Source organism: Pinus tabuliformis, chromosome 6, assembly GCF_031772625.1.
Source record: "Pinus tabuliformis cultivar Carrire ecotype Pingquan chromosome 6, CPIR1, whole genome shotgun sequence".
NCBI classification, from domain to species: domain Eukaryota; kingdom Viridiplantae; phylum Streptophyta; class Pinopsida; order Pinales; family Pinaceae; genus Pinus; species Pinus tabuliformis.
Window position 1 is genome coordinate 1,686,546,075 of NC_142292.1, and position 27,598 is coordinate 1,686,573,672.

Below are 27,598 nucleotides of genomic sequence, written 5' to 3' on the forward strand. Positions count from 1 at the left end.
AATTTATTTTGATTTAGGTTACTAATGGTCAACAAATTATTTTGAGCTTATAATTGCTCACCTATTTGATGCTTTCATTTGGAGTTGATTATATCATTTAGATTTATTATGACCAGAATCTAATGTGAGTGTCAAATGTGTAGGATGGAGAAAGTAGACGTTATGTGTATTCGCAGCAGAGCCAAAATTCTGGGAACTGTAATTTGTGTGGGTGGAGCAATGGCTATGAGTTTCCTTCAAGGTCCTACTCTAGCCCAACTCTAGCCTCTGTGGGGACAATCAACATCAGTTTCCAACACTAATACAGTACACCTAGTGGAAACCATTCTACACGAGGGAGATTCAAGCAACCAGATTAGAGGGTGTATTTACCTTATCTCAGCGGTGATAATGTTATCCACCACCAGATATTGCAGGTCTCCATACCACCTTGCATATTAAATTAATACCCAATTATAACCCTTTTCTGTATTTAAAAGTTTCAAAGCTCCCCACCCAATCAAATGTATGATTATAATTTCATGTGCAGGTTGAGACATTGAAGAAGTTTCCAGCCACACTATCCCTTACATCAATTACTGCCATTCTAGGCTCCATCCAAACTACTCTCCTAATGACAGGGGCATCATTCCAACATCATGGATACTGGATAGGGCTAAGATTTTGACTATGTTCACTACAGTAAGTCTACATACATGAATTATGTTCTTCCTCAATTTTCCCAGCCATGAATAACTTAATTTTTTGTTAGGTGGTTAAGCTGATTTGTGGAAGATTAATTCAATTTGGCAGGGAATCATATTCAATGCAATGGCATTTCCATTACAGTTATGATGTTTGCAGAAACGAGGGCTAGTATTCGTTACAGTATTCAGCCCAGTGTCTACCGTGTGCTCAGTAATTTTATCATCTATAGTTCTGGTACCGTGTGCTCAGTAATTTTATCATCTATAGTTCTGGGAGACACGCTGCGTCTGGGAAGGCGGGTGGTTTGTTATATTCTCAAATATTCAATTCGGTGGTTTGTTATATACTCCAATATTCAATTTGTGTTAGAGTGGTTCAGGTAAACTTAAACTTGATTAGATAAAGTTATTAGTTGTTTTTGGGCTAATGAGAATCTATGGTTTTGTCCATGGTATTCATATGGAATATAGTATATTCTTAAGTCTTCAGTTTCTGTTAGAGTGGTTCAAGTAAATTTGATTAGGTAAAGTTATCAGCTATTTTGGGGTTCATGAGAACCCATAATTTTGTCTATGGTATTCATGTGGAATATAGCCTGTTTAAAAACAGAAAGACTCCATAAGTGAAAGAAATTAACATGGAGGCTTTTGGCTTTTAAAAAGGTTATATTCCACAGGAATATCATGGGCCAAACCATAGGTTGGAGCTAGAAAACTACTTATAGGTTGGAGAGAGTTGTAACTAATTTTAAGGCTCCTTTCTATCTCTATATGTAATGTTTGGTGAAGTCCATTCAGTTGCTCTTCCCAGTAAAGTTTGTCCTGTTCACAAACAAGCGCCCCAAAAACTTTTAATGATAAAGGAAAACCATGGCATGCCTTCAAAAACCCATCTAAAAGATTTTCAAATCCTGGTAGTGGATATGGCTGGAAAAATGCATGCAAGCAAAACAGCGCTTGGAAGTGTGCTATATTGAGGCCTGGTAAGTGATAAATTGATGACTCTACAATTCCTGCACTTCTAAGGATATGCTTGTCCCTAGACGTAACCAAAATCAAGCTCTTAGGGTGAAGGACATGCTTAATTGGCAAGAAACGATCCAATTGATCCACATGACCTACATCATTTAATATTATGAGTGCCTCACAAGCTGAGAGATTCTTTTTAAGTATCTCCACGCCTTCTTCCCACCTCTCAATTTTGATATCTCTATCCTTCAAGTCCTTAATGAGTTTGCTTTGTAAATTATTTAGAGACATTCTATTTGCATTTTCCCTCACATCAAATAGAAAGCAGGATCTATCATAATCTGACCTCTTACGATTGAAAATTTCTTTGGCCAACGTCGTCTTTCCAATTCCACCAATGCCCACAATCCCCACAACCTTGACCTCCACATGCTCGTCATGATGCAGTCGCAGTGTCCCTTCAAAATCTTGTAACTTTTCTGCCAAACCAGTTGGATATTTTGCCACATCCAATGGCATTGCAACATTTTTCAACACGGCTTGCACGACCTTCTCCAACAGCTCCTCTTCGTGCTCCTCCAAGAGTCTCTCTTCGCCCTCGTCCCTAAATATTAATTAAGACAGTAAAGTAAGTAATGGCAAAAGCATACTTGAGATGTGATGTATGCTTCAATGCAACAAATTTAGAACTAATATGGATCAAGACAGTGGATATCCTTACCCATCACCCTCCGGCAGTTCAAAGCCACTTATATTCACGACATGATGAAGGGCGTTTCGCCAAGTCTGGATAGTCTGCAAGTCGTACTGCTACTTCTCTTCGTGGATACGTAGGGCTTTAGCGTACGGTCCATATTTATCTTTGCCCATCCACCTGACCTTCGAGGGCTTCACTTTATAGAAGACCGGAAGAATAATAGCTTTGAACTCCACCATGAGGACCAGCTCATCCGCACCACCTGGATTCAGCATAGGTCGCAGATGAAATGGCTATATGGACAGAGGCTACTCGAACAGTAGCTTCTATATGAGATGTAATATTGTGTCCAGCCTACAGTTCGGGCTTGTCGAGAAAAACTTGCAATCCATTGGAAATGAAGCGACGGTATTTGTAACCATTAGACCAGTGCGCAAACCGTTTCAACAACTAATTTTTTGTAACCATTCTAATCTAATGGCTGAAATCTTTGCAATTGTCTTACATATAATCCTATGGCATATAAAGATGACAGGTAGGTAGAGAGGGGAGTTAATTTCAGAGGGAAACGCCTTACGGCGTAATTAATTAATCGTCAACGGTAAAGGTGACATACAAGGTGACATACCCATCCTCGGGTTTACCAATACGTCAAACAATATTTTCATATATTATTCAAAGTATAACACACCAATATACATGTTCAAAAATACAAATATCTGCGATTATTTTGATGATAATAACAGATTTAAACCCAGCTTACCAGGCTGACCATGATAATTCCCTCCGTCAGACACATTGAGAAAGGTCAATCTTATTTACCATGACCAGTTGGGTTGTATATACAATTGTATATGCTTACAGTCCAACCACATTTAATATTCTAAACCACATCCAATATCCTATAGCAGAGTAAATATTATTTGCCATGGAGAAAAGCAGAGCTTATTTACCATGCCATAGGATCAAGTGCAAGAAAGGAAGTCGCACGTGTTTGAATAGGGCTAGAAATGTTAGGCCGCTACTAAAAAGGCGTAACAAACTTACGTGTTAGTCTCCGCTTTGGTCTGTTCCGTAGTTTTAAATGACAAGGAAGTCAAATCATTAGCACTACGTGTAAATTTGACAACGTCAATCCACTAAACCAATATTTATAAACTAATCTTTTTTTATATAATGTCAACCCACTAAACCAATATTTATAAACTAATGTTTTTTTATATAATGTCAATCCACTAAACCAATGTTTATAAACTAGTGTTTTTATATTTAGTCCTTCAAGTTGTGGATTTTTCCATTTTTATATAGTTATAGAGAATCATTTTTCCAATTTGCTTCACATAATATAGCTATTGAGATATGATTTTATTAGGCTCATACTTGAGATAGAAGTGAATACTTTAGGTAGATACGATGAATTGAATTTCAGAGAGAAGTGATAAAGGGATTGAAGCGTTAAATCCATACTATGAAATGTGCACCTACAACCGACGGTACTGGGTTCATTATCATGCTCATGCTTCTATCCCAACAACTCATGATGAGCAATTCTTATGTTGCATGTAATTAGAAGGTTAGCATGCTGGGACAAGTTTCTTTCTATGGCTGACGACATGTGCAATTTATTCATTGGTGGGCAGCGTCTTTCCCGCCGGTAGACACAATCTCTGTGTTAATGGTGGAGCCGGAACCCACGTCCAATTTTACATTATCCAAGATCCAGGGATGATCTACATCATTCCAATCATCACGTTTAAACAGTAATTTAGTACCTCGCCCAATCTAAACAGAGTTTGGATATCAAGAAAGCTCAAAGAAAATAAGAACTCACTCAAGATTTGATCGCAAGAAAATCGGCGTCTGCGGTTCTTCTGCTGCATTCCAAGAACGAGTTCCTTCGCGGAATCCGATATGGAGGGCAAGAAGGGGTAACTCAGCTTTGGGTCTGCCTTTTGTATTTGCTCATACATGACCACGGCATCGTTCACTGCAAAAAAGGGTGTCCTCCCGAAGAGCATACGGTACAACACCGCTCCTGCGCTCCATATATCAACCTCGTACGAGTATCCAGTTCCACGCAACATCTCTGGAGCAGAATATAGCAATGTCCCCACGCTATCGAATTCAATGACTGTATTTTGACCACCTGCAAAAATAAATAAGCCATCAATATACTACAAGGCTTTGCAATATTTACAAATAAACCTTCAAGAAAATTTCTGCAACGTACCATTCCAAATTGACCTATCAAAATTCCCAAGTTTAAAAACCCATGTACAGGGGTGTACATTGTTTCCAGCGTTTGATATAAAAATACTCGATGGCTTTACATCTCTGTGAATGATTTTCCATGAGTGGCAGTATTGAAGCAATTGAATAAGAGATTGGATTATTGCGGCTGCTAGTTTCTCAAGAACGATGACATGTGTGTCAATAAAATGTTGGAGATCTCCCCCATCACACAGCTCTGAAATCATGTACACATCCTTTGGGCTTGTCGAGGAAGACTTGCAATCCATTGGAAATGAGGCGACGGTATTTCTAATCATTAGACCAGTGCGCAAACCGTTTTAGCAACTAATTTTTTTTAACTATTCTAATCTAACGGCTGAAATCCTTACAATAGTCTAACATATAAACTTGTGAACCTGTGACATATAAAGATCACAGGTAAGTAGGGAGGGGAGTTAATTTCAGAGAGAAACGCCTTACTACATAAAAATTTAGTAGAATTTTTTAGAAATCAAGTTACAGTTTTTAGATAGTGACTAATCTATTCCCATTATAAAAACACAATTCAAATACTTTTTTATTATCAAAACATAAATTAAATACTCTCTTTAATTTAAAAAAGAAAATAACATGGTAAAAATTGACTATTCAAATAAAAAGATTTTACAAATACTATTCAAACGCTTTTTTACTAAAAAAAAGCTAGACAATGAGAAATGACCATCCAGTCGAAATTTTCGCTCATTAAAACTTGGAAAATACATCGCTGGAAAAAGCATTAAATCAATAATTTCCAAATATGGTAAATTTTCAAACATCCATTTGATGTTATTGCACTGATTCCTAGTCCGAGTCCCCTTTAAACATGGATAGGTTATTGTTGCCAGTGTTCCAATTCTACAGAATGTGACCCACGAAAAATCAAAATACCTTTAAATTATAAATAAAACTATATATGGATTTTAAAAAATAAATATAAAAATGGTAAATAAGCATTTTTGAGAGGGCAACTTTTTTTATAATAAAATAGGGCTTTATGTGGGACTTTATATTTAACATGAGGTTTCGTCTAGGAATTAACACAAAGCCTATTGTTTTTATATTTATTGTCAAAGTTCTAACTTAAGGTTGCACAACAACTAATACCTTAGCTACATTCCCTAAAGCATTTTAATCATTGTTACATTAGATTGGAAACATAAGCCTTGCATCAAAACATGAATTTATACACCTATTTGTTCATTTAATCCAATTAAGAATATGAGAAAACATATAAAACTACACAGTTTATATAGTTGCCTTCTCAAGAATTGCCCTAGTTAAGTGGTTGCTCTCCACATCTTTGCATAGCAAAGAATTGATTAGAAATATTTGAGCTATCGTGCATAATCCTTTAGGTAAAATCTCCTAATGCATGAAATTGTTGCATCTAGATACATCAAATTAAAGATAAATGCTCTATGACCGCCAAAGTTTTGATAGGTTTCACATGTACCATTAAATTGAAGAAGAAGAAAAAAGGTCAAAAAAATTGTGTATCTATTGCATAAGACAAAAGTGTCATGAATTACAGGGACCATAGTCTCATTAATTAACGCATGTCAAGGGAGAGAATTCCAACTAGAATGTTGTTTCGCAACCCTTGAAATGATAACAATATAGCCATCCAAAAAGAGTGGAACCAAAATTAATTCACAAAACAAAGATGAACAATATTATTAACTCAAAACCTTCTTCCAAACCTTAATTGGAAAAAAAATAACAATATTTTACTTAAAGAGGGAATAATGGCCCTATGAAAACTCATAAAGGACCCAGGCTCTTATGAATATTACAAAAGTTCATTTCAATAAATAAACCTAGGAATATTCCCACTTAATTGATTCTCTACAAATTTCCTAAAAGTGCAAAAGCATTGTTAAATGATATGCTCGAGAGTTTAGAGTTTTCACATCTTACACAAATCAACACAAAAGCTTCTTCCGAATCTTAATTGGGAAAAAAAAATAACCTTCTTTTCACTTAATAAGGAAACAATGGCCCTGCGAAAACTCATAAAGAACAAAGGGTCTTATAAATATTGCAAAACTTCATTTCAATAAATAAATCTATGGATCTTTCCAATTAATTAATTCTATACAAAATCCTCGAAAAATTGAAAAGCATTGTCCCATGGCATGCTTAAAGAATTAAATAGTATCAAATAGAGTAGAATCCAAACTAGTTTCCCAACTTACATTTTTTCTAAGTTTAAAGTCTGAGACGATGTTGAATGGATAAGTCCCATTAATTAGTTATTTTTTAAATTCCTATAAATTTAGTTAATGTGTTACAAATTAATTTCATTATTTTCTTATACAATGAAAAATACAAAAATATCTAAACATGTTGTAGCCATTTTACCAAACCAAACCAAGTAAAGGTAGAGAAAACTTTAAACATAAATAGGAGTCAAAATAGTTTGCAAGGTAGAGAAAACTTTAAACATAAATAGGATTCAACATAGTTTTTGCAAGAGGCATTAAAATCGGAGTCAAATAACTTTTGTTACTACCATTTCATGTAACCAAGCACCAAATCCAAATCATTATAGGAATCAAGTATTCAATGGGTGTGATCAAAATCCCATTTAGGTGAATGCAATACTTGATAAACTACCTTGTAGAGGAGATCGATATGGGGTGGTTAATTGAGGAAATGGCAAACTATTGTGCAATAGTCTTCAATATAATAATAGCTTGAAGCCTTCTTAGCAAATTACGTAGTTTTTCTTATCAACGATAGATTTGACAAGATGAAAACAATGAAAATGAATTGCATGGAATGCAATAAGATGTAGCTTTGATGTTGTTAGTCAATCATTCAATTCCAGTGGAGGAGGACGTGTGGCCAACCAACCATAACGAAGCTCAGTGCCTTGGTGTTTTTTCTATTTATGTTCAAAACAAGGGGACTATTTCCCATAGATCGAACATTAAGATCTGCCAGATAATGGGCAAGATGAATGCAAAGAGTTTCCTAGATCTAGTAGCAATCAACCTTTTATATGGAATGGAAATAGCTAAGGTATGGGTGTACCTTACACCCTACGCATGTTGATGAAGATCATAGACCTATTGCAATAGCTAGAAGCTTTGCCCTTGATTAGAGATCTTGCTCCAACTCTTTAGCCCTCACACCTGCACATGTACATTACCAAACAGAGGCAATGCTTTGCCCTTTCCAAAAGGAAAATTAGACTACATACCAAATCTAATCATGTCAAAAATGAACATATAGAGAGGGAAATCAACTTTACATTCATATAAAATATAATTATCAATATATATACCTTCCAGTGTTGAGTACTCCTCCAATCCCTTGCTCCTTAGCCTCCCTTGTCTCACATATAAACTAGGTTCATTCATGCAACAAGTGGGGGTCTAGTCTACTAGTATTTCTGCAACATAAAATTCTCTCACCATCTTCTCCTCCCTTCTTTGCCCCTAAGGGAGACCCATTATAAAGGCCTTTGCTAGACCTTAGAGGATATATCTAGACCCTTAGGGCCAAGATAATTTAGGCTTGATAGCATGTGAATTGGGTGGATACAATTCATGAATAGACTTGATGGCATGTGAACCAAGCAATTACAAATCATGCACAAGTTTCATGCTAAATTATGAGAATTTCCCCAAATCACTAAGAACCTTCTTCTCAATTATGAGTTTTTCTCAATTATGAAATTATTATTATTTCATAATTGTCTGAAATTATGACAAAATAACTATAATAAATTAGTCGATTATGTAATTCCATCCCTATAACATCCAATAACTTCCTTGTAAAATCCATATGAGCAAAAGCAAGGGTGAAAGGGGATGCATTCTAGCTAGCAACTGAGGTAATTTGAACTAGGGTCTCTTTTATTATAGTAGAGTGGCAAATAGGGTTACAACACTTAGACACTATAATTAATAAAATGTGATGGACATGGTTAATAGGTAATTTAGATACAAGCTTCAAAGTATTTGGTTAGTAGGTCACATAAGGTGTAGATTTGATGTCAATAGCTCAATCATTCAATTCCAAAGGACATGTGGCAACCTGACCATAACCAATCTCAATGTCATTTAGACACTATAATTAATATGAAGTGATAAACATGGTTAATGTGCAATCCAAATACAAACTTCAAAAACCTTACTTGGCAAGAAACAATGGGATGGATTAAAAAAAAAACATTGGCTTACATGTAACCAATTAAATAATAGATAAATTAACAAAACAAAACAAAACAAGAAAAACAAAGCAAAGCAAAAAACAAAGAACAAAAAACAAAACAAAACAAAAGCAAAAGCAAGCAAACAAACAAACAAACAAACATACTTTATTCTACGTTAAATTTTAGAAAACAAATTTCATTAACAACTATTTAAAAGTCAAAATGTTTTGATATGTCCAACAATAAGATATTGTGAGTTGGTGGCTCCTTGAAAAAGTGTGACCTCATAATCGGCTACCACCTTGAACCCCTCCCCATAAGATATGAACATGAGACATTAAATCCACAGAAAACAACTAATCTACACCTAATAAATTATATTCACCTCTAATAGACTTCCCTTATTTGAAGTTAAATCTCTAAAGAAAGATAGAAATAGGGAAGATCTATAAACACATAAAAGAGGGAGAGATCCACAAAATAAAGGAACTTTGTATGTATCCCAAAACCAAAGTAGCCATAACACCTTTGGTTTTATAGTTGCCTTGTTATTTTATGGCCTTTGTTTGTTAGGTGACTCTCTTTCATGGAATCTATTGTTCAATATTTCACCCATTGCTTCACTAGCAGTGTCAAAACCACCAACTGTAAAGTCACTACCAACAATAGAGGCAAATGTAATTCAAATGGAAACATCCCAATCATCAGAGGTGTGTCAGCCTATGGCATTGATTTCCTCTATGCCTAGAGCTTATTTCTTCACTAAAATCAATGGTTGCTCTTTAAATGTTATTGGCAATGGCAATGGCAACTTTGTGAGTGGCGTTAGATTCCAAGAGGTAAACTCATTGATGAACCATTGGAAACCAGCTGTCAAGTTTCAATTTCAACAACAATGGCATTCAATGCTTCACGCCGAAGAGCCTCTCAATTGCTTGAACCTGCCTTCATATTGCAACAATGATTTCCACCTTGATAGCTTTACAGGATTACTTGTTGTGCTTCACAAGTACATGTTGTTGAACAATAACATGAGGCCTAATGGATTTTCATTGATGTATACTCTTGTGACAAGTTTCAGATGTACAAGATCAAGGAGTAGAGATGTATGGAAATCAAATTACTTAACACATATGTAGTGAACATATCCAAATAATTGGTTTCACATTTATTGATGGTGTTCCCTAATTGTTTTATTTTTTTCATCATACTTCGACGATATAATTTTTGGATAGATTGTGATTTTTTTGTTGCGTAAAATGTGTTTTTGAATGCAAAAATGACTCCATTGCCCTAAAAAAAACCCAAGGAACTCAAATTTTGCAAACTACGTAGCTAAAACTTGATATTCCAATAGATCCCATTTGAGCAAAATTGACTAGAAAGTATGCCTAGAAAAGAGATCAAACATACAAGATTTAGGCTATGTCGTCATCTAATCGTTCTACATTTTCACTTTTTTCACATACATTTGGTGATACAATTTTTGGAATGATTGTAATTTTTCGTTATATAAAATGCATTTTGAATGCATAAATGAATTCAACGTCCTGGAAAACCTTTAGGGAACTCAAATTGTGCTAACTATACCACTCAAATTAGTAATTCCAACAAATCCCTACCATTGAAAACATAGAAAAATAAAATTGCACTCATTTTTAATGTTTGAAAAGAGTTGAAGGAATTGAGCTCAAGCGATAGAGGCACATATTGTGTTTCTACTTAGTGAAAACTGTGAAAAAAATTGTATAAACGAGTTCTACTGGGTAGTCCCATAACTGTTTTGTTGGAAAAAAATGATTGAAAAAAGTGCTATCATTTTTTGTTATAAGGAGAAGATATAATGTTCTCAACCATGTTGATTAGGTATAAAATATCATTGACTACAAACTATAAACTTGTTTAAACTCAAGGTTTAAGCCATATTCAATGAAACATTAGTTAAATTTAATTTAAAATATCGTTTTTGTTATGTTGTATTGGATGTTAGAGTTTAAGCGTTTGGATAATGATAGAGATTCTAAACCATCACAACCTTCCTGAAAATTATTATGTTTATAAAATATATAAAATCATGTAATATAATAGTTAAAACAATGTGCATCAATTAATAATATTTTCAAATGATATTTATTAGTATTTAAAAAAAAAAATTATATTTCTATTATATAAGTTAGATTGTATGGCCAAAACCATTTACATATATAACTACAAAACTTGCTTTTGTAATCTCTGTAGCTTCACCATTCCAATAAATCCATAACAAAGAATTTTTGCCTCTACAGGCTCTCTGCACTATAATTCTATATTGATACTTTCCATAGTTTCTAAAAAATTGACACAAAAACAAAACAAATTTGCAATGCATAGGTAGTCAAATATTTAAACAGACTTTGAAGGCCCAACTTCATCCATTCCAATCCAAATCACCTCTTTCCCTTTGCTCGTTTCAGCACTCGGTGTAGTGCCACCAGTTTGCTCTTACCGCTCCTCAACACCAGACCATGTCTTTCCAACCACGAGCTCCTAGACATCTACAAAAAGATCAAAGACTGAAACTTCCATGTTTCCAAAAATCAACTCTGCCTCCAACCTTGTGAATTTTCTTTCAACTCTAGCTTCTAACCCTTTGAATTTTTCCTCTGCCAAGTTGGATCTCGTTCTCCACGAGATTCAACCTTATAAAGAGATGCTCCACTCTTCCCATCAACAATTTGAACAATAACTCCACAGTTTTCTTCCAACGCACCAACTCAAGCTCTAGGGTTTGACCCTCTTTCGACGCCATAGCCAAACACTCTAGATTTCAACAGAGGTGATGAGTACACTAGAATAAACGAGAAGGAGATTACCATATTCCCAAATATGTTTGCTTAAATAGCTAGTCATCACCCTTTCTCCCGGGAATGAACACCCCTATATCCATTAAAACCTTATCTTTTTCAATCCATGATTTTGCTGCAAACTTGATCTTTATGAGGCACTAGACCAACATTCCTTCCTATAAATTTAAAAGTGACATAGAAAGGAAATGTGTTTGGCCCTGCAACATTAATGAGCCGAGGTGAACTCTAATAACTCCAAGAATCAAGGTCATCCATCTGGCCATCCTCTTGGTCTTAACGAACTTGGAATAGAGTGTTGGGTATGATGGGTTACCACATACTAATCTTGTTTTATTAACACCTCCAAGCAGATGCTCCTTAATTAACATGACGAATCCTTTGTGCATGCAGAGATGAAATTATTGAGACCATTTTTCCATGAGGCTACTAGTTATAATGGCCCTTTTATCCATGATAACTCGTGGTGGGTTAAGGCATGGGGGTGAATCCCTTACCCTACTCATTAATTTCGAGAATTCCAATTTCAATCTCCACCCCAAGATTTGCCATTTTTTTTGCATCTCATTTAGGTGCCTAAGTATATGAAATAGGGAGACTTCTTCAAAGTTTTTCAACTGCAACACAATTCTTCTTACCAAGGAAGGGAATGAAGAATCACAAAACAAGGGTGCCTTAGTGATCATTCTAATAATGATCATCAAGTCCCCTAGTATTTTAACCATTCTTATTCCCTTATTTTTAGTGATCGTCAGGCCTTTCCACAGTGCTAGAAATTTGGCTCTATTATTTGATGTTGTACCTAAGTCCCAAGTGAATCTAATCTCTTCATGTTCTTCAAGGTAGTAGATCACCCCTCTTGCTCTTGCCACCCCTGATATTAATTAGTATTTATTAATGAAAGAAAGCATATTGATTTTTCTCAATCTTTTAATTATTAATTTTTTTATTTCAAATGAGAAGAGTTAGTAATATAATATATAGTATGGGTGAATTTTTTTTAAACAAATTTAGAAAAAAAAATAGAAAATTTATTAAACTATTAATATTAATTATGAGTTCTATATAATTTAAATATAATTACAAATTATAAAACATGAAATTTACATATATAATCAAAATTATAGTTAAGTATTTGAAAATATACATCACACTTTCATCATAATAATACTTGTCTAAAAAAAAACTAAGTTATGATACGTTTTCCCGTTGTGTAAAGCAAAAACACTTGTCCAAATAAATACAAAACTAAAATATTTAAACTTATCTCCTTAATCAATAAATAAATGTTTTATCTTATATGTAAATTAATATTAAAAAATCCAAACTGGTACCTGCTTCATAGAAGGTATGCGATAGGGCATGGATGGTGCCCTTTGTGCAAAATAGTGAGGAAACAATCATTCACATTTTTCAGGAATACCCTTTCATAAAATAAATATGGAAAGTATGCCAAGTGATTGTAGGCCAGCTTGCTCAGTGGGAAGGAGTAGCTATGGAAGATTCTTGGAGGAGGCAGCTTTCAAATCCCTGCTCGGGCCCCTACAAAGCTCTACCTTTGATCATTTGTTGGGGGTTGTGGCAAAGTTATTTTTCAGGATATCCCATCATCTCCGAATCATGTTGCAGCTAAAGCCCTTGCCATTCTCAGTCATTTTCCTCGGGAGAAGGGCTAATCTCCTATTATAGTTATGGGTGAAGCATCTCCTGATCAATCCCAGCCATGGGCTTATTTTGATGGAGCTTCATGCGATCAGGGTCAAAGGAGCAGAGGTGGATTCGTCCTTTTCTTATTTGATTGTCATTCTTTCCATGTCAAAATAGGGTTTGGTTCGGGGACAAATAATTGGGCAGAACTTCTTGCATGCAAATATCTTTTACTTTCTGTGAAGGAAAAGGGATGCTCTAAATTACAAGTTTATGGGGACTCTATGTTGATTATAAATTGGATTATTAAAACTCAAGTATGCATAAATATTCTTCTTGCACCACTTGTTCATGACACATTGAGGATCAAAGACAGTTTCACTTACACTTCCTTCTGTCACATATACAGGGAACGTAACTAGAATACAGATTGCCTATCAAAAGAAGGGTGAAATTTAGAAAAAGATTTGCGGCAGGTTCTAGAGCAGTGAGAGGGCAACACATATGAGTATTTTCACATGCCTTTCAGGGACCCCCTAGAAAGGTAAGATTGAATCGTGAATCTTTCTGACTTGTATTTATTTTCTCTCATCATCTATATGTATCAGTTGTTATATACATCTAGAACTGTTATTTCATCTCTTGATATGATGCTTTGAATTGGTCATCTAATAGTCAATTGTTTCTTTTGAAATATCAAATGGTTTTTTTGTATAAGAAGTTGTAAAAACTTATAGATTAAATGCTCAAAACAGTGAGAGCACACCTTCAGTATATCTACAAAATGTAATGTTTGATGAAAATTACGATTTTTTCTTTGGAAGAAAAAATATAAATTAATATTAAAATTTCATAGAATATTATTGGGTTTTGAAACTTTTCTTTATCAATGCAAGCAAACAATATTTATATTTTCAATTCAAATACCTATTTTTAATTTTTGTGTAGTTTGCACAATTCCATTGCCTTAATGATTTTTTAAAATATTGAGTTCATTTATGCATTTATAAATACATATAAAAAAATAAAACATAAAAATTAATTAATTAATTAAAAAAAATACAATCTTATCAAAAAATTATCACTAAATACAATTTAAAAAAAAAACATAAAACATTACTTAAGCCACACCTAACAAAATAAATAAATGATAATATACCTTAAAAATATGATCATGGTGATGATGATTAACATCTACTAAGACCAATGTGGTCTATGGAACCTTGAGAAAGTAAGAGATTAATTGTGACTCTTTAATGTTTTATTTCTATGATAAAAAATAAGGAAGAGAAATCACTATAGTTTTGTTGACTTAACAAGTCAATAAGGTTGGAAGTGTGACAAATGTTTTTGAACTGAGAATGGATGTGAGTAAGAGCCAAACAATCTAAGAGAAAGTGTTTTTCATCTTCAACCTTCTGACTATCGCAAAGGTGGGAGATTCTTTCATCCCAAGGTGTTTTGGGAACAGACACCTAATTTTGCTACTACGCTCATGAGAATTAGTTCTTGTCCTACAATGTTCATTTTATTCTTAGCACTAGTCATGACAGAGAGATAATTTTGGTTTGCTTTTACATTTAATTAAAAAATGTTATGAAATAAATCAAAATAAAATATTTGTAAAATATTTTGATTTTGAAATAAGTTATGGTTTTTGGACATATGATATTGATAAGCCATGGTAGTGGCCCATGATATCCCAAGGTGTTTTCGGAACAGACACCTAATTTTGCTACTAAGCTCATGAGAATTAGTTCTTATCCTACAATGTTCATTTTATTCTTAGCACTAGTCATGACAGAGAGATAATTTTGGTTTGCTTTTAGGTTTAATTAAAAAATGTTATAAAATAATTTAAAATAAAATATCTGTAAAATATTTTGATTTTGAAATAAGTTGTGGTTTATGATATTGATAAGCCATGGTAATGGCCCATGATATTGTAACAAAATAATTAAAAGCCTAGATCCATACATAATAATCAAAAGCCTAGATGGCCCATGGTATTGATAAACAATGGCATTAGCCCATGGTATTATGATTTTCCTCCCCCTCCCTCTCCCTCTCTCCCTCCCTCTCCCTCTCTTTTTCTTCTATGCATTCGCCCATGGCATGGTAAAAAATCTCCCTCCCTCTCTCTATCTTTTTCTTCTAGGTATTGGCCCATGGTATGGTAAAAAATCCTATTTAGAAGTCCTTTCTCACAAATAGAATTCCACTTTACCTGTCGGATGAAACCAATTACACTTTGCTTTCCTTGTTAAATTTATATAAATTATATTGTGTTTATACATAATAATTAGATGGATTTATAATTAGGGTCGACATTAGATTAATTAATTTGGGCGACATTAGATTAATTTTTTATTAAATGTTAAATGTGTTAAATGTTAAACATTTACGCTTGAGATCTACCCCATACTAGGTTGTAGAGGGCCTCTCGGTGCAATAAAGTATTTTATAATCATTAATAAATTCAAAATAATAGGGATAATTCTTTTTAAATGTATAATAATAATAAAGATATATAAAGATAAAATAGTAGTTTATTAACCCCAAGGGTTAGCTTAATTCGTTGAGTCCACCCAGTCTACCCATATAGTGTGGATCTACCCATATAGTTTATGTGGATGTACCCACCAGTTTACCCATATAGTTTACGTGGATGTACCAGTCATCCACCAGTCTACCCATATAGTGTGGATCTACCCATATAGTTTACATGGATGTACCCACCAGTCTACCCATATAGTGTGGATCTACCCATATTGTTTAGGTGGATGTACGAGTCTTACCCATATACCCAGTTTACGTGGATGTACCAGTCTAGCCATATATATAGTATGGATCTACCCATATAGTTTAGGTGGATGTACGAGTCTTACCAATATACCCAGTTTACATGGATGTACCAATCTAGCTCTATATATAGTGCGGATCTACCCATATAGTTTACGCGGTGTACCCACTAGTCTACCCATATAGTGTGGAACTACCCATATAGTTTACGTGGATGTATCAGTCTACCCATATAGTGTGGATCTACCCATATAGTTTATGTGGATGTACCCACCAGTCTACCCATATAGTTTATGTGGATGTGCCAGTCTTACCCATATACCCAGTTTACATGGATGTACCAGTCTACCCATACGTTTTACGTGGATGTACCAGTCTACCCATATAGTGTGGATCTACCCATATAGTTTAAGTGGATGTACCCATATAGGCCTACCCATATAGTTTACGTGGATGTACCAGTCTACCCATATAGTGTGGATCTACCCATATAGTTTACGTGGATGTACCCATATAGGTCTACCCAGATAGTTTACGTGGACAGTCTACCCATATAGTGTGGATCTACCCATATAGTTTACGTGGATGTACCGGTCTACCCATATAGTGTGGATATAGTGTGGATCTACCCATATAGTTTACTAATGTGGATCTACCCATATAGTTTATGTGGATGCCTACCCATATAGTTTACGTGGATGTACCGATCTACCCATATAGTGTGGATCCACCCCTATAGTTTCCCATATAGTGTGGATATAGTGTGGATCTACCCATATAGTTTACTAATGTGGATCTACCCATATATTTTATGTGGATGTCTACCCATATAGTTTACGTGGATGTACCAATCTATCCATATAGTGTGGATACATATAGTGTGGATATAGTGTGGATCTACCCATATAGTTTACTAATGTGGATCTACCCATATAGTTTACATGGATGTACCCATATAGGCATATAGTGTGGATCCAACATATAGTTTACGTGAATGTACCGGTCTACCCATATAGTGTGGATATAGTGTGGATCTACCCATATAGTTTACTAATGTGGATCTACCCATATAGTTTAGGTGGATGTCTACCCATATAGTTTACGTGGATGTACCCATATAGTTTACGCGATCTACCCATATAGTGTGCATCCACCCATATAGTTTATGTGGATGTACCAGTCTACCCATATAGTGTGCATATAGTGTGGATCTACCCATATAGTTTATTAATGTGGATCTACCCATATAGTTTACGTGGATGTCTACCCATATAGTTTAAGTGGATGTACCCATATAGGTCTACCCATACAGTTTACGTGGATGTACCCATATAGGTCTACCCATATAGTTGACATGGATGTACCGGTCTACCCATATAGTGTGGATCTACCCATATAGTGTGGAGCTACCCATAGATGTACCAGTCTACCCATATAGTGTGGATCTACCCATATAGTTTACTAATGTGGATCTACCCATACAGTTTATGTGGATGTCTACCCATATAGTTTACCAGTCTACCCATATAGTGTGGATCTACCCACATAGTTTACGTGGATGTACTAATCTACCCATATAGTGTGGATATAGTGTGGATCTACCCATATAGTTTACGTGGATGTATCGTCTACCCATATAGTGTGGATATAGTGTGGATCTACCCATATAGTTTACTAATGTGGATCTACCCATATAGTTTAGGTGGATGTCTACCCATATAGTTCGTGGATGTACCTGTCTACCCATATAGTGTGGATATAGTGTGGATCTACCCATATAGTTTAGGTGGATGTCTACCTATATAGTTTACATGGATGTACCGGTCTACCCATATAGTGTGGATCTACCCATATAGTTTACTAATGTGGATCTACCCATATAGTTTACATGGATGTACCAGTCTACCCATATAGTGTGGATCTACCCATATAGTTTACTAATGTGGATCTACCCATATAGTTTACGTGGATGTACCGGTCTACTCATACAGTGTGGATCTACCCATATAGTTTACTGGATGTACCGGTATACCCATATAGTGTGGATATAGTGTGGATCTATCCATATAGTTTACTAATGTGGATCTACTCATATAGTTTATGTGGATGTCTACCCATATAGTAGACCGATACAGTGTGGATCTACCCATATAGTTTACGTGGATGTACCGGTATACCCATATAGTGTGGATATAGTGTGGATCTACCCATCTAGTTTACTAATGTGGATCTACCCATATAGTTTATGTGGATGTCTAACCATATAGTTTACCCATATAGTTTACATGGATGTACGGGTCTACCCATATAGAGTGGATATAGTGTGGATCTACCCATATAGTTTACGTGGATGTACCAGTCTACCCATATAGTGTGGATCTACCCATATAGTTTACGTGGATGTACCGGTCTACCCATACAGTGTAGATCTACCCATATAGTTTACGTGGATGTCCAGTCTACCCATATGGTTTATGTGGATGTACTGGCCTACCATATAGTGTGGATCTACCCATATTACGTGGATGTACCCGTCTACCCATATAGTGTGGATCTACCCATATAGTTTACGTGGATGTACCGTTCTACCCATATAGTGTGGATCTACCCATATAGTTTACGTGGATGTACCGGTCTACCCATATAGTGTGGATCTACCCCTATAGTTTACATGGATGTACTGGTCTACCCATATAGTGTGGATCTACCCATATAGTTTACATGGATGTACCAGTCTACCCATATAGTGTGGATCTACCCATATAGTTTATGTGAATGTACTGGTCTACCCATATAATGTGGATCTACCCATATAGTTTACGTGGATGTACCGGTCTACCCATATAGTTTACGTGGATGCACCAGTCTACCCATCTAGTGTGGATCCACCCACCATATAGTGTGGATCTACCGATATAGCTTACGTGGATGTACCGGTCTACCCATATAGTTTACGTGGATGTACCAGTCTACCCATATAGTGTGGATCCACCCACCATATAGTGTGGATCTACCCATATAGTTTACGTGGATGCACCGCTCTACCCCCATATAGTGTGGATCCACCCACCATATAGTGTGGATCTACCCATATAGTTTACGTGGATGTACCGCTCTACCCATATAGTTTACGTGGATGTAGACCTCGGTCTACCCATATAGTGTGGATCTGCCCATATAGTTTACATGGATGTACCGGTCTACCCATATAGTGTGGATCTACCCATATAGTTTACGTGGATGTACTGGTCTACCCATATAGTTTACGTGGATGTAGAACTCTAGTGTTCATAAAACAAAAAAATAAAAGTAAAAATAAAAAATAAAATAAAAAAATAAGAAAGAAAAGAAAAGTAGTTTATCTACTTGTAATATATATTGATGACACTTTTTTTAATTAACTAAAAGTATTTTTTCAATGAAAATATTTCATATTTTTTAATTTTTATTTTCTTACTTTAATAGGAATGGTTATTTTTGTGTTAAAACAATGTTGTGATTAAATACAAAATTTATAAAAGCTCGTATTCAAAAGAACTAAATAATGTTCAAAATCTCAATTCTATTGTTAATTCGTTATGGCACCCTTGGTATTTTAAGTTGGTATAATGTTGTACATACAATCTTCACAAACAAAATATCCAAAATGTTATAAAATAGTGCATATATTCTACCTATATAGTGTGGATCTACCCATATAGTTTACGTGGATGTACTAGTCTACCCATATACTTCACGTGGATGTAGAACTCGGCAACCAATAGATCCCATGCTATTGGGCCATTAATGCTTACCCGTATCTTATGTAGCACCATACCCCATGGTATCCCCATACTCCATATCCCGATTTGACGTAAAGGACAGTTGTATGAATGGCATGCCCATACCTCCATAGCGCATGATCAAATAAAATTTTATAATGGTCATCATGTATTTTCCGGCATCCCGATTTTCCGACTCCGTGGCTCTGACTCCAAATGTCACAGTCCCACCATAAATATGGCAGATAGGACAGTCCACCATACTCATTCAATGCAACTTAGATAGAGAGAATTTCAAAATTCAAATGCTATGCCCGCGCCCAACATTTCAAATTGCCAGTAAGCAAGGTTGTCGCAGTTGTTTATGAAGATGAGAGGAGTGCTTCTCCTATGTTTTTGAGCATGAACCAGCAGGGCAAAATTCTTACGACCTCTCAAAATGAACTTGTCACGGCAGTGGTCTGTGATGTCAAAAAAATCCCACAGCTCTCGTCCCCTTGCCGCAGCGCCAAGCTAAGTGTTAGTGTTGGGGTTTTAAATGCAAGTGTCAGAGATGCAGATTGGAGTTGGAGCAATGTCTAAGGCCGCTCCTAGAGCCCACAACCAGAGAATTCAGAAAATTGCTTGGCAAAGCAATGGAGGAAATCAATGCTTCAGAAAATTGCTTGGCAAAGCAATGGAGGAAATCAATGTTGCAAGGTCTCTTCAATTGCATCCTCTTGACGCTGATCTTCGGGCATGCGAAAAATTTGCAAATCTTTTTTCAAAGGTGGAAGAGGTTATTAGGGTCCCCGAGTTGAAAACGGAAGAATAAAAGAAGTGGGTGAGTGCGTCTTTTGTGTCTGCCTAGTTTGCAGGAACGCAGTCAAACAGGTTTCTCTCCATAACGTTAGGGAATCCTGGAAACCGTTCAAAGAATTGTGTCAACGAACATTCTAAAGAGGGACATATCCTGGGGTTCCTCAGAAAGCTTCTGGTGGATGAAACGACGGGGGCAAGTTTTAATGCCCAAGGAATCAATGGCCGCAAATTTCTGCTGCTCGCCATGTGGGATCCTGCTACCAGCTCTGGTAAGATGCTCCCGGTGTCAGCGATTAAGACGATATCCAACCAAACTGTTCTGTTGGTGTCGTTATCATTCTTTTATATTTTTATTAAATCAACTTGTTTTTCTTTATTAATCTTTAATAAAACAAATTTATTCTTCACTCCTTTTCCTTAAAAAAATTCCATGGGCAAGCTCATGAACAGGTCATATCGTAGTCAGTTTTGGTGGGAAAGAAATTGGTTATTATAGCTTAAATTCAAATAAGTTACCGGATTATATCATACTAAGATTTGGTGGACATAGTCACAAGATGAATTCAATATAATCCTTAATGAGATTAAGGATTTGACAATAGCCCGTTGGGAGGAAGATTTGAAGTTGCTAAAGGTAGTAAAAAAAAATTCTCAGGTTTGTTATCTGTTCACACAGATACAACCTTCATCACTTTGACCTTAAAGCAATAGTTTATGGCTTCTCTCGTTTAACAAATTTCTTATTTTCCGAATTTGAAAGTCAAACGACAAATTAAGAAAATAGAACCGGAAGCTTTGAATTCAATATACTCCATATAATCGTTAATGAGATTAAGGATTTGACAATAGCCCATTGCGAGGAACATTTGTAGTTGTTAAAGGTACTAAAAAGAATAAATTCTCTAGGTTTATTATATACAAGTTTCATCACTTTGACCTTAAAGCAGTAGTTTATGGCTTCTCTTTTTAGCAATTTCTTTATTTTGCGAATTTCAAAGTGAAACGACAAATCAAGAAAATATAACCAGCTTCAAAAGCTTGGAGTATTATGGATTTAACATGGAAAGAAGATGAGAAAACGTTGTATAAAAAACTTGAAATTTGTTTATTTAAAATTGTTTTTTTTACTAGAATTTAGTATGGTGAAAAATATTTAGGCAATGTGATTATCCACACTTTATAATTCAAAATTGTGATTTCATTTTGTTTTCAACAAATACATATTAGATTTTGGGCAAATTAGACCAAAAATAATATTCCAAATTTTTTTCTAAAACACATCACAAATAAACTATATTTGTATAACAATTTTTTCTATAGCAATGAATTAAAAAAAAAAAAGCAAACAAAAGAAGTTTAATTTGAAATTTTTAAAAGTTTTTTATTATTATAAATTTCATATAAAAATATTTTTTTAAAGTATGCATATTATTGTTATAAATTATTGTTTTCACACTTTTATTATTATAGATTTAAGAAAGAAAAATATTTTAAAAATATATATTCAAATTATGAGTTTGGTTAAATTAAAATTTTAATATTATGAAATTAAAATTAAATTATTAATATAAATTCATAATTTAAATTTTATTTATTAAATAATAAAAAATATAAAATATATTAAATATAAAAACATATGTGGGGATATCAGGTAGTAAAATTATTAAATACAAATTTAAATTGTGAGATGATGCCTGCCTTTCCTCTTAGAATTTTTTTTAGTTGTTTTTTTCTTGATTTTAAGTTGTTTTTAAATTATTAATATAAATTCGTAATTTAAATTTAATTTATTAAATAATAAAAATAAAAAAAAATATATTAAATATAAAAAAAATATGTGGGGATATCAAGTAGTTAAATTATTAATACAAATTTAAATTATACAAATATGTGAGAAGATGCCTGCCTTTCCTCTTAGAAATTTTTTTTAGTTGTTTTTTCCTTGATTCTTTTATTTGTTTCCCTTTTCCAATTCATATTTATATATATTTTTTAAATTCGTAATTTATAAAATTTATATGCCTATTAATATTTCTACATACTATAAATAATTAATTATTGATAATGGTTTATTCTTTTTACATTTATATTTTTTTTCTCGGAATATTCATAATTCTTAGTTTTTGGTAATTTTATTTATTTATTATTTGTTTTTTTAATTTTTATTTTTGATTAATTCTTATTCATATATATATATATATATATAATTTATGTTATTTATTTTATTTAGTATTTAACATTTTTTTATTCTTTAATTTATTATTTCCTTATTGTTTTTTTAATTAATTTTTACGTTTTTGTCTTCATTATATATATATATATATATAGATATATAATGTCCACTAATATCAATGCAGTCTATCACACCTTAAGAAAATAAGAATCTAATTATGATTCTTCAAAAAATTATTTCTATGATAAGAAAAAGGGGAAAGGACTTCGAGATCACTATAGTTGGGATGACTTAACAAGTCAAGAAGATTGGAAGTATTAGATTTTATTACATGTTAATGATTGAATATTAAGTGACTGAGGCTAGAATGCCATATATGTTGTGTTTACCAAAAATTTTGATAATGATGTTTTAATGAAATAGCAATTGTTTAATGTAGTTAAAAGAAACGGTTGCAAGGAAAAATAGTTACCCTCTACCTGAAAAAGGGAAGAGAGGGGGGAAATCCTTGAGTTGGGAGAGAGAAGGAAAAGTCACTGGGATTTTGCAAAAATAACATTCAATAGAAAAGTACAGAACTTGAGGCTGGGCAGAAACCCTGAGGCCCAAGGTACTGACTGTAACTGGACAATCCAGTGTGGAACACAAAAAGTGCTCGGGGGGGAGTCTAGACGTAATTGCCACACTCGTGGCTGGGAGGAAAAGAGACTTTCAGACCGATAGGTAAAACAACAATCTTCTGAGCCAAACAGATAAGTAAATATTAAACTCTCATGAGTAAATATTATGCTCTCTGATAAGTTCATTTATTTATAAATTCTAGGCAGAAAGAATAGCAGTGATCTAGTTAACCATTATCCGACCCAAGTCTTAGTTTATTTTGATAGATTAAAGAATGTAAAAATGAGATAAAATAACTGCATATATATATGTATAAACAAATTAGCAAAGGAAGCTATAGGTTCATGTATAGTAAAATCCAACCAAATAACTAAGTAAGATAAAAGAAATTTATGTACAGATTTGGAAATCAGTGCTATAGTAGTATTCATTGACTATCATAGGTAAGGAATCAATTAAAATATTAAAACAAGTTTGATCCAAGAATGAGAACAGATAAGCCATAACTATAATTTATAACCAGCATCGCATGCATATGTACCCTAACCGGGTATCTTTTATATTCATACGATTAACATAAAACTACAAGATCTAGCATAAATTTTAACCTTTACAACCCATGTTACCTCTATCGTATTCCTACAGGATTCTGGAAATAGAAAGCACTTCCTATCAGGCCGAAAATTCCGACCATATCCCTCTTAATTGATAAACATTACGACTACCAACCGACAGACGTCTTGTTCCTCATAATATGCATGTCTTAAATTAGGAACATAGTAGCATTGTAGAAGAAACTTCATTAACAACAATAGAAACATTATACAATATTTGTTTCAATGAAATAGTCTAAGCTTAATTCAGTATTCGGGCTGTGTAGGGCAATTAAAAGACAAACCATAATAAATAGTACTTTTGGTCCTAAGCTGCTCGAGCTAACAACTCTAATCCAAAACAGAGTATTAAAGAACTGAAACATGCATATATGAAAAACCCTTGAAAAACCCTTCATACTAATTTAAACTAGACTCGTGAGCCATAGACTGAGGATTGACGATCGAATCCCGTCCCCAACCTCATAGCAAGTTTGAAGTAGTATCATAGCCAGAGGAAATCCAACCTGTGCATACGACGAAGAACCTAGTGAGGGCACAACCTTCGGGTGTTGTTTCCAAATAAACCAAGGGTAGTAGCATACCTGCGATAAGCAACCATGTTCTGAGTTGAGGGTTAAAAATCCTGAAATCTTAAATTTAAGAATAATTGAAATGATTGATAAGAGTGTACTTGTGGATGAGGAGCAATCACTAAACCCTCGTTGCCATCATGTCATTACTAGTCGTGTTACCCTGGCTCGGACCTTCAGAACGACATAGCATGAATTCAATGAAAGGAAATTGTCTTTCACGAATCTCAGAATGGTTTACCTAGGCCATTAACAACCTCCATCCGTCCAACCTCCTGAGAGCCGAGCATTCAAGCCTCTCTGAGCGCGAAAGCCCAAGGCTGTCACCACAAACCACCATGCACAGTCAATCATCGTGCCTCAACTTATTCAAAATAAAACTAAGGGTTATGACTGGAGTGGACAGACAAACTGCAAGAGAGATTTCTTACCTGTATTGGTCATGAGGAGAAGCCAGAGGCCATGGGGCGAGAGTTAAAACCTCCTCAGCCTTCGCAGAGGCTAACCTCTGCAGAGCAGCAAGAACCCAACTCAGTCGGCAGAAATGACAGAGCATCGGTCGGAGGGTGTGTAAGTTGGTTAGATATAACCTTAATGATCCAAGACCATGAGATCCATTCAGATCGACGGTCAGCATGGAGCCACTCTTGCAGCCTCTGTCACATTAATAACCTTTACCCCTACGTTTAATGCGTGGCCTATCCGTGGTACACCTGTGAGCCAACCAAGGTTGGGAAGGGCGCCACACCCTCTCGCTTAATTAAAAATATTTTTACACTGAGTTCTGACATTAATCGTAAATGTTAAGTATAATGAGCCATGTGCAATCCATATCCATGGATTAACACTTTAATCACTTCTTTTGGGATTGACCGTATAAGCAATCAAATTATTATGAATATGTAGGTTAATATCTTCGTGGTAAGATTTTTTTTTTATGTATATGTATGTTACAAATGGTATCAAAGCTCAGGTTCATACACTGAGACTCTTTGGGAATAAAATCAGTACTGAAAATCAATGTGTTTATTTTTTTTCTTTTCACTAATAAATTTATGTGTGAACACAGAGAGAGAAATAAGGAAGATGCAAGATAGCCTAGAACCGACTGACCCACCCAGAACCACTTATATAAACGCCAATCCTGATATTTGGATATAGCTGGGTGAAGAGTCACGACAAGCTAATGCAGTGTTACTCGAGACTGTTCAGCAACTGCGTGCTGAAATGATAAATTTAAGAACAAATAATGAAAGACTACGAGAAGAGCAGGAGAAAATTCCCAGGAGTTTGTCCAATCGAAACAATCATAAGGCAAAGAGCACAATACGATTGTGTGTTTCAGATTCAGTATTGTTGAATGTATCAAGGGAAGCTACGGTGAAGGATTTGTGGGACAAGTTAGGGACTTTGTACCAATCTAAGTCTCAGGTGAATAAAATGTTCCTACAGAAAAAGTTGTATAACTTGAGGATGAAAGATGGAGGCTCGGTGACAGAGCATCTGAACGCATTTAATACTTTGGTAAGTCAGTTATTATCTGTTGATATTAAAATTTCAGATGAAGATAAGTGCATCAGTTTGTTGTGTTCTCTACCAGATTCATGGGATAGTTTGGTTATTGCAATAGCTAGCAATGCAACTGCCTTGCAGTTTGATGAAATAGTCTCATCCTTGCTGACGGAGGAGATGAGACGGAAAAATATGGAGAGCCAGAATGGTGATGCCTTGTCTGTACGAGGACAGTCCCAGAACAGAAACAAAATAAGTTATCGAGTGGGAGATCAAAATCTAGAAGGAGATCTAAACCTCCAGGAAAACCTATAAAGGTGGTGTGCTGGAAATGCGAAAAGGAAGAGCACTACAAAAGGGACTTTAAATCTAAAGCTCTTGTCAAAGGAAAGGGATCTGATGATGCTCCTTCTACAGAGAAGTAAACCACCTCAGATGAAGGTGGGGATGTGTACTTGGCTTCTTCAAGTACACATGTAGATCATGAGGCACGGTTGATTGACTCAGGTGCATCCTTTCACTTCACTCCCCATAGAGAGTGGTTCTGCGAGTATGAGAAATATGACGGTGTTGAGGTCTCCTTGGGGGATGAAATGAAGGCTAGAATCTTGTGTCGCGGAAAAGTAAAGTTGAAGTTGCAAGGTGGAACAGTTAGAACACTTCCGAGTGTTCTGCATATTCCTGCATTGGCCAGAAATCTGATTTCCATAAGCAAGCTGGATGATGCAGGTGTAAAAACAATGTTCGATAAGGATACTTGCAAGATGGTTCGGGGAGCACTAGTGCTCCCCGCATCAATACTAGTGTTCCCCGAACCAATTCGTTGACACAATTCTTTGAACGGTTTCCAGGATTCCCTAACGTTATGGAGAGAAACCTGTTTGACTGCGTTCCTGCAAACTAGGCAGACACAAAAGACGCACTCACCCACTTCTTTTATTCTTCCGTTTTCAACTCGGGGGACCCTAATAACCTCTTCCACCTTTGAAAAAAGATTTGCAAATTTTTCGCATGCCCGAAGATCAGCGTCAAGAGGATGCAATTGAAGAGACCTTGCAACATTGATTTCCTCCATTGCTTTGCCAAGCAATTTTCTGAAGCATTGATTTCCTCCATTGCTTTGCCAAGCAATTTTCTGAATTCTCTGGTTGTGGGCTCCAGGAGCGGCCTTAGACATTGCTCCAACTCCAATCTGCATCTCTGGCACTTGCATTTAAAACCCCAACACTAACACTTAGCTTGGCGCTGCGGCAAGGGGACGAGAGCTGTGGGATTTTTTTGACATCACAGACCACTGCCGTGACAAGTTCATTTTGAGAGGTCGTAAGAATTTTGCCCTGCTGGTTCATGCTCAAAAACATAGGAGAAGCACTCCTCTCATCTTCATAAACAACTGCGACAACCTTGCTTACTGGCAATTTGAAATGTTGGGCGCGGGCATAGCATTTGAATTTTGAAATTCTC

General features: G+C 35.1%; 1 protein-coding gene across 1 annotated transcript; it reads right to left on the reverse strand.

Moving 5' to 3' along the window:
* Positions 1-3,978: 3,978 nt before the first annotated feature.
* Positions 3,979-27,332, reverse strand: LOC149265455 (uncharacterized). The gene is made up of 3 exons (XM_089403956.1): positions 27,062-27,332; positions 4,184-4,498; positions 3,979-4,082 (listed from the first exon to the last, which is right to left on the reverse strand). Exons 1-3 carry the CDS (start codon positions 27,330-27,332, stop codon positions 3,979-3,981), a joined length of 690 nt encoding a protein of 229 aa, XP_089260082.1.
* Between the last annotated feature and the right edge of the window lie 266 nt (positions 27,333-27,598).